Here is a 9243-nt window from a genome sequence, read left to right on the forward strand (position 1 = left end):
GTTCTGAAGGCAAAAGGGGGTCCAACCCGTTACTAGCATGGTGTACCTAATAAAGTGGCCGGTGAGTGTACTTTAAAAGCTGTAGAGTGGAATCCAAACATGACATGAGAGATTTCACTAAAAGACAAACAAAGATCTGGCGTGATGAGGTGTTAACACCCTGGAGTATGATTTGGGGATAACTCTCAGTTACCACCACACCAGATTTTAGCTCAGTATCTGTAAAAATCACTGAGATTTAACCATTTTTCTGTAACTGCAGCAGCCATCTTGAATCATGTTGACTCCAAACATTATTTAATTAAAGAAAAATCTCATCTGTCCAATGGTCCGTAAAATATTTTACTAACAAATGGACACAGACACAGTCAGATTATTCAAGGATAACAAATCAAAAACAAGAGTTTGAATCCTTACAGGGTTTTTTGGCTGGAGGGGGGATGGTGAGGCCCAGGTAGGACCCGTTTTCCGCATCCAACCTCCGCTTGTACTTCTGCCGTCCTCCTCTGACCCGGTCCAGACGCACACCTGTACAGTGAACGGTTATGGAGAGCTCAATCTTTTAGAAGTAAATATAAAAGTACGGTATATTAATTACAAGGTATTAATTAGAAAAAAAAACAGATTCTTACTTTTAATTGTCCAAAAATGGTGCAAATGTGCCCAAAACTACTCAATTTACATTATGACCACTGATTTTTATAAAGTGCTCAATGCATTTGAAATATCCTGTTTGCTAAATAAAGAGGTTATATTAATCAACCCATCTGTTCTGAAAAGTTTCTCAATATTTCTGACAAAAAGAGTTAAATTCAGACAGGCTTGACGAGCTAATGGCAAGTACTAGTGGAGCCAGGACAAAAGCAGGATTTTGCCATCTTGGAGAACAAAGTAACATTTTATAAAAATAAAAATTTTAAATGTTTACGCTTGTATTTAATTAACCTTAAATGTTTTTTTACACAGAATTTGGCAGTTATTTGCAGGCACAAACAGGGACAGCAGCAGCTAGCGGTAGCATTTCTGGTGCAGCACGGTGCACAATGATGGATATCAAGTTGTGACATTTCTGCTGGAATACTGAAATAATTGTGTAATGCCAAACAAAAGACAGGGTTATAAAACAGTGTTTTCAGGTCAAACACATTCAGTCTTTGCTCAGACTATCAGTTACCCAAATTAAACTCTTTTTCCAAGTTGTTCAAAGAGCTATCTACAACGGGTAAGATATTAACTGTTCATAACCTTTCTATTGAGCCTACATTAAAAGTGTTCTTCAAGCTGTTGATCAGTTTGTTGCTCCTTACATTCCAGGACAGGGGTCTGCAACCTTGACAATCCAAAGAGTCATTATTTATTATAAATAAAACGTTTCCAGAGCTGAAAAACGTGCTAAAGCTGTGAAAATCAACTGGTGGTCCATGGGCCACTTTGAGTTGTTGAATGTGGGCTTTCTGGCCAGTGGAGGTGACATTATAAATACATATCTAATCTCATGTTATCTTTGGTCAAAGCTTCAAAGAGCCGCTGCAGAGGGATCCAATGTGGCCCAGGTCCACAGGTTTCAGAGCCCTGGTCCAGGAGGACGGTCTCTTTTTTTTACTGCATTTTTATAATAACGCTGTACTTGACTTGACATGATTTTTTAAAAGTGTATCTCATTTTGTTTACTGCTTCACTTCTGTCTCAGTCGTGTAAATCTTTCAAATGACATGTAAACATTAGGATCATTTTATGATGGTGTTGATTTTACCAGTTATAAATGGGAAACGTGAGCTTTTATTTTTCCCAGTTACAACAGCTTTAACTTTAAGGCATAAAAATGACAAAATAACTCAGCTTTTAATAGGTGTATAAATTAAGATTTTACAGTCAGTCATTTATTACCAAATGTTAATGTCCTCATAACAAAACTGTTTTTGTTTTAAGCTTCAGACTTGTTATCAGGGCGTTTCAGCGGTGGTCTCAGCATATAATTGTGACACATGTGGGATTATCTCCAAGGCCATCGCAGAGGACAAAAGGCTCCGCGCACCTTATGAGCTGAATTTACAAGCTGGTATTAAAAGTTTGTTTGAGCGCTGAAGGAGGGGGCAAACAGATTTTACATGGTCAAGTGGAATTGAGTCGTGCGAGATTTCCCAGCGACTCCCATAAATTCCTTTGATTCCCCTGGAAACAAAAGAATCCGATTAGGATGGTCTTTCAATTTCCTGACACCGACTATCCACTAACCTAATTACCCAGCGTGCCCAGAGGGAGCTCATTCTTCCCAGCAAACACAGTGAGATCATTTTATGCCTGGCAGATTGAAGCTAAATCGAGAGCCCCTCTTCTAACACAGCTTTCCATTTGTACGCCTTAAAGTAATCAATAAGGCTTGCAAATAGACTTCTTGTTCTTTGAACACATGTGGATGTGGTTTTAATTAGTCAGTTAGGCAGCTAGGAGCTGGGTTTCTAGTAGATGGAGCTGTGGCTGTTGTTTTTACCATTACTCTTGCTTAAGTTAGGTAAAACATATAAATTATACTACAGGATTGTGCATTTACTGCGAAGTTTAGATCAGTCTAAAAGCTCTATTTATTGCAGGGTTATAACACCTGTATCCAGTCAAACATAAGCACTTTTTAAAGCCTTTTTTTCCCCAACATTAATTTTTCTGTCATTCCACGTTTTTTCTCCCTCCACAACAATAAACAACATGCATACAAACAGTGCACAATGACGATTTAGCAACTTTCTGAAATAAACGTCAAATGCCATTTTAGACAAAAATTATTTTTTCTGTATTCTCTTCTTTTAAAATCAAATAATTTGAGTTTTAGTGTTTTTTTATTTTTTTTTAGATTTGTTGGATTGTAAAATGATAAGTTGATCTAAACCCAACTGATAAATGTTAGAGTTTTAAGCAACTTAAAGTACTTTTTTAAATTGTAAATTACAGTAATAGTACAGAATTAATTTTTTATGAGGTTCTATGGAATAATTATGAACAACAAATATTTTACCTGTTGTAGATAGCTCTTTGAACAACCTCAGTTTGGGGAAACAAGGTTTATTTGAAGGGGTGGATCTACAGGGGGTGCAACGGGGGCTGTAAAGCCTTGCCCCCCCCCCCCCACAGCTGCCCCCCTACGTTAATGTCCTTAAAATACTTATAATTACTAATTAATTGTTAGTCCAAAAGACTTATACCTTTAAATTAAACACTAATTTACCAAATATATGTAATTGTAGATACAGTATAATCTAAGGTTCCCTGAAAAACTCCCACCTACATCTCTGATGTTTTAACAAGTTTACAATGAATCAAATGTCTCGTGAAGTGATCAACGTTCAACTGGTAAAGTTTCTTAACTCGCAAGTGAGTTGTAAGAGCGTTAGCATATTTCTCTTGTTAGTTTTGCTTGCAATAAGCATTAATGAAAAGTTTAGATACAAAAACAATGCTTCAGGTTTGCTTTTTTAGGGGCTGCAGTTTCACTGACATCTTTATGATCAATATCACGGTAATGAGGCACAATTAAACCACGTTGTGTCAGATTAGGAAATTAATAAATAGGCTGCCATGAGACGTCTAAAAGTAGCTGCTTGTGTGACCTGTGTAAATGTGACAAATCATTTCTGGGTTCGTATTTATAGTTGGGGCGGAGCCAAGACCAAAATGGGTTGCTTCTATTTCAAAGCAGTTCGTTCAAACACTATTTTAAAACTTTTACGTTTGTCACAGCGTCACACAACATGGGTATTTACATGGAATTCTATATTTTGCTAACACAAATATCAGCAGCAACAGCTAGCTGTAGCACAGCCAATAAAGTGAATGATAATAAACTGAAAAAACTGAGATGCAAAGGGAAGATGTTATTTATGAACAACCAAAAGCTTTTAAATATCATTTTGAAGCACTTATAAAGACGCTTCCGGGGCATGACAAGATTTAATTTCAGGGATTTAAAGATCTTATTAGTGACAAAAGTAGGCTTAATAAAGATGTAGGAAGCTGCGGAAGCAGTACGCATGTGATGCAAAAGGTAAACAGCGATATGCGCACAACAGACAAACGAGACTGACAGAGAAGTGGTACTGCTTTTTTTCTCTATCACCACAAAACACACAGGTTTGCCCAGCTATACATTTGGGGACATTCCATTGACTTCCATTACATTCCTACAGCCTAACCCTGACCACAAACCCTAAGGCTAAAATCACAGGTACCTACCTGACCCCAAAACTAACCTAAACTCAATTCACACCTTGGTCCTAAACCCAACCCCCAACCCACCAATGGCWTTTAAACCAAACGAGGACTCGACTTAGGTCCCCAAATGCACCAGTTGTCCCCAAATGTAGGCGTTTTGTCTTAAAATTGCCCCTAAATGTCACCAAAAACAAACCCACATACACACAGACACACACACACTGGTTTTCCTGCTGTGGGCTGCCGGGTCATGTGGCTGCAACAAACGACAAGCGACCAAACAGCCAGTGTTCGAATTCCAAGATCCATGGGGGCCGTTTGAACTGGAACATCCAACTGCTTCATAATTAATCGTCGCTGACAAGAATTAAGAGCTTTGTGCTGACCAGTTTCAGTTTACAGCTTAGCAGCGCTGAAAACAGCAAAGACCTAAAACTGGAAGGCAGAGAGAATGAGAGAGAGGGGGGAAGGAAAGCACACATGAAAAAGCTCCGATGGCGCTGAAGGCTCAGCAGGTTAGAGAGCGAGACAGAGCAAGTTGCTGTTTTATACTGAATGTATCAGCTTTCTGCAAGATCGTTTTTTTGTTTTCTCTCTTGTTCTCTGTTCTCCCGTTTGTCTGGGTCTAATGCCAGCATCATCTTTACCCTGACATCCCTGCGTGTCCCAGTCAGCGCCTGATCTGACCAGTGCTGGATGATGTACGACACGGTGCAGTGCTGAGAATGTGAGCACAACAAGACAGCTGGATGAGGCCCCCTGTAGAAAGCTGGGGAGTGGGAGAGGAAGGGGGGCACATGTCATGATATCATGCTTCAGTGCAATGCACAGACGCAGGGAGGTGTTTGACTCAAAGACCACGAGGTTGGACTTTTTAAACACATTTAGATTCTTTTTATTTAGTTGTTCTGCGAGAAGATAAACGTGTCGCTTGTACAAAATTCACAAAGATCATACACTTCAGTGTAAACCTGACAGTAAATCCCTGTAATACAGTAAGTGTTTTTATGTGTTGAAAGATGATGAGGTGTATTTACATCCAGGCGATCTTTACGGCTACCTGACCCCGGGTTCCCTTTCACGTTAACTGTCTTTATTGACTCGCCGAACCTCAAAGAAAAGTCCTGATTGAAGCATTTGTGCAGCTGCTGTAGGTTTCCTGCAAATCAATTCATTTTTTCCTTTTTTTCACTTACTATTGACTTATTTATTTACTCTTGTCATGTTCTTTGAAGATCATAATCATACGATACCAATAAAGCTACTCTTTTAGAATGTTGACTACAAACATATTAATATAATGGGCCAAATGGCCACTCTTTGTGTATTTAGGAACTAAAAAGCTAATTCTACTGTAAAAAGTACACATTTTTAACGGACCCCAGGTAAATGTGTTTTATTTGTATGACAGCGATAAAAATGTTCCCCAAACCAAGCAAACAACATGTTTCAGTGTCTTTGATGTACACTCACACTAATAATTTTGATTGATTATATCAGTGGTTCCAAAGTTGGGGTCGGGACCCCGGTGTGGGTCACAAACAGCAGATTAGGGTCATTGGATAATCTCCAGATTTCAACTTATATTTAGAAATAATTGCTTGTGGCATATTTTTGCAGTGATTTTTTGCAAAACTAAAAATAAATAAATAAATAAACAAATAATAAACAAATAAATAAATAAATATCAATCATAAAATAGTAATCAAAATAATTTGATGGATGTTAAAATGGTTCATGTTGTTGTTTATTGGGTTATTACCAGTTTTTGTATATTTAAACCATCAATAAATGAGATAAATCTCAATTTGTGTATGGTTTGTTCTTTGGTTTTTCTGTTTCAAAACAAAAATGAAAAAATAAAATGAAATAAAACAAAAACATCAAAAACAAACAAAAAACTGTGTTTTTTCACTAGTTTTTTTTCCCACCACTTTTTTAAAACTAAAAGTTAAAATGTTAAATTAACTACATGTAATTAGAATTCCACAGTCTTTGAATTTTACTTCAGCTATTTAAATCCAAAAATACAATATACGGTTGAGTTTATAGTGGCTGGAAGACTGCTTAAAAATAGAAACTATTCTTAAAGATATTGGTAATGTCTGAACTCAAACACTTCTCGACATAACAATATTAAAGCAGTTTTTTTCACAGTGAGATCAGATGCGTCAAATTCCTCTAAATATGACAAACATAACCGTGGTGAGACTAAGTGAAAATGTAACGCTCCAGGAGTTCAGCCCATGGTTTCCGGTTCTGCCAGAAAGTCCTAAATGGCACATTAACAAAATATAAGGCTTGTCTTTGCTTTAACCATTAAAATAAAATAAAAAACCACTCTGTTATTTTTGTAATTGTCATTCTTATTATTTAGATTTAAAACAAAACAATCTAAAAACCTCCACTGATTATTAACTTTTTCTTGTTTTATTTTGAAACAGAAAAACCAAAGAACCATACACAGATTGGTCACAAGCCTTTGTTACAATCATGTGGTTAAAAAGTTTGTGAATCATTGCACTCTATAGTTCAGTCGTAGAGTTTACCTTTATAGCATGGATGTTTCTGGACTACATGAAAAACAAACCAATAACAGAGTTTGCAGTCAAAGCTCACTAGACGATGACTAAACTCTGCAGTTTGAATATACACACAAAATACGAACCAGAGGCCTTGCTGCTATGCATGACTAAACAAACAAACAAAAAAAAAAAGAATATTGATGAAAACACTGCTGTTGCTAGTCAAGACCCATGCAAGCACACACTGACTACTAGGAAAAATTACATAACCTAAAAGGCCTGTTTTTAGATAGTGGTGAAAATGCAGAAGCACCCAGTGAAAACCAGTATAGGTAAAGTTAAAATCTGATCTGATGTGAAGACTCCCTTGCTCTGTCTGCTCATATCAAACACCAACAAAAGATGATAAATGTAAAGAGCATTAAGCCATAACAACAAAAAAAAAAGTTTCATGTAAAATAGATATTTTTTTGTTGCGAAGCAAAAAGTCTGCAGAGAGCAGATCACACAGTTGGCCCATATATCACTGCGTGGATCCAGACTGTTGTTAGAACATGTGCATGTGTGTGAATGGGTATTTGTGTGTATGTGTGTGTGTGTCACGCAACTATTTTCAGCTCCTCACCTGTCAGACGTGCTTCTTTCTAGCGAATGTGTCAGAACTGGCTGACTGGTTAACACTGCCAAAGGGAGATTAGGAGCTCCCTATTTTAAAAATCAGAGGGACACAGTGCACCCCCACACACCCATGTAAACTCACTCTCCGCTACACACACAATTCTCGCACTTCAAGTGCCGCCGCTGAAGGCCGAGCCCACCAGCGGCTGGCGGCTCTTGTTTAATTGCTGGGTGGGCTGAAGAAAGGGAAGGGAAAAGGGTGGCATCCCACCTGCTTTAATCCCCACTGGGCTGACAAGACAAAATGGGCTTTGCCTCCCCCCAATACACACAACTGTGAACACTGTTCCCTTTATCATGTTTTACACTTATAAATCTGAGCAGGTGGGTCTACAAAGGGTATTACGGTGTATTCTGGAATGTGCTTGCAGTTGAAAACACGTGCAACGCTGAAGATGGCCGAGTCGATTCTGGATCCCTGGTGGTGTGTTGACCGCTAATTTTGTTCAGCGCAAAACATATTACAAGCAAAAAGAGAGGGAACAAAAAGGGTGGCGGTTGGAAACCTCAAGCCCTGGTTCCATGTTGCATGTCAGAAGGGGTGAAAAACATTTGACGTGTGTGTGTGTGAATGAATGTGTGTTGTGGCAGAGGGTTGTACAGAGGTCAGCGCTTCAATAAATCCCCCCTCTGCCTCTTCAGAGGAACACGTGTTAGCCTCCGTGTCTGATCTATCACCTGCCAGACAGTGAGGACAGGCCAGCGGAGAGAAACTCTGGGTGGGCGCTGACTCTCAGCTGCAGCCTAACACCCTAAAAACGTAAACAAGACCCCAATGTTGGAAAGACCAGTTTGAAAAACCTGAAAAAGCTGAGCAGCAAAGGGTCAGGGGTCACTTTGGCTTTACACCTTGAACGATGCAGTGTTAAAGATACCCACATCCCATCGACGTTTGCATATATCTTTATTTTGATGATGTAATCTAAGTGTATAGTTTACTTTCTGATCTAGGCACATTGATTGGGAAGGGGACCTGACAGTCCGTGATATTGGATATGGCTTCACTAATCTTTTGTGTATGTGGCCGGAGGAAAATAAGGCTGTAACTTTACCCTGGTAGCCACGTTTCGCTCAGGGAAGACTGCTGATTCCGATCTGTGGTCAGGCGAGGGCGGGACAGCGGCGCAGGTTGCCAAAATAGTCTGGCAGCTTGTATTCATCCACCGCATTAGAGCAGTGTCAGAAAATCTCTACAAAAACACCCGACTATCACTAAAACATCCGGCTCTAATTACCCAAGAGCCATGGGCTTAAGTGTCTTTTATTAAAACTATTAAAGATTTCCATTCATAGTGAGGATTCAGAGGCACCAAAGGGGTTATTTTATTTGGTTTCAACATGCTAACACATTAGCATAATCATACAGGTTTAGCTGCATTTTTAAAGGAAACCCAGACTAGTTGTAACCTTAGACATGATTTGATAAACATTTATTTAAACGGTTAAACAAAGACTCTAAAAATATGGTAGGCTGTTTAGTTCTTATTAATTCAAAAAATGTATTGTCACAAAGACAGCGACCCTTTATAAACGCCGCAAAGTGTACCAGGTAAATGATGATGTTTACTAGGTGTTCCAGTGCAAGCTCTTTTCCATTCTGAAGGTTAATCTTGGACAATATCTGACAATCAGCCCTTTTAAATGAAATCAGTGTCTTGACAGAGAGGAGAATGTAGAAATAACAGCCTGTTTAGATTTAGCACCCGAGCTAGGACTTACATATACAGTACATAGCGACATAGCATACAGTATATACAGTAGCACTAGCTATATTCAGTATGTACTAATGCCACCTACACACACACACACACACACACACACACACACACACACACAC

The 9243-nt window shown here is 38.7% G+C and overlaps 1 protein-coding gene across 1 annotated transcript in view; it reads right to left on the reverse strand.

Annotated features, from left to right (window-relative positions):
* LOC106525281 (steroid hormone receptor ERR2) overlaps window positions 1–9243 on the reverse strand; it is a gene marked incomplete in the record, with an annotated part of 121564 nt that overhangs the window by 19830 nt on the left and 92491 nt on the right. The window contains 1 exon segment of the mRNA XM_014019457.1: window positions 418–528. Within this exon segment, the coding sequence (XP_013874911.1) occupies window positions 418–528 (111 nt within the window).

This window comes from Austrofundulus limnaeus, unplaced genomic scaffold (genome assembly GCF_001266775.1).
Source record: "Austrofundulus limnaeus strain Quisiro unplaced genomic scaffold, Austrofundulus_limnaeus-1.0 Scaffold222, whole genome shotgun sequence".
NCBI classification, from domain to species: Eukaryota; Metazoa; Chordata; class Actinopteri; order Cyprinodontiformes; family Rivulidae; genus Austrofundulus; species Austrofundulus limnaeus.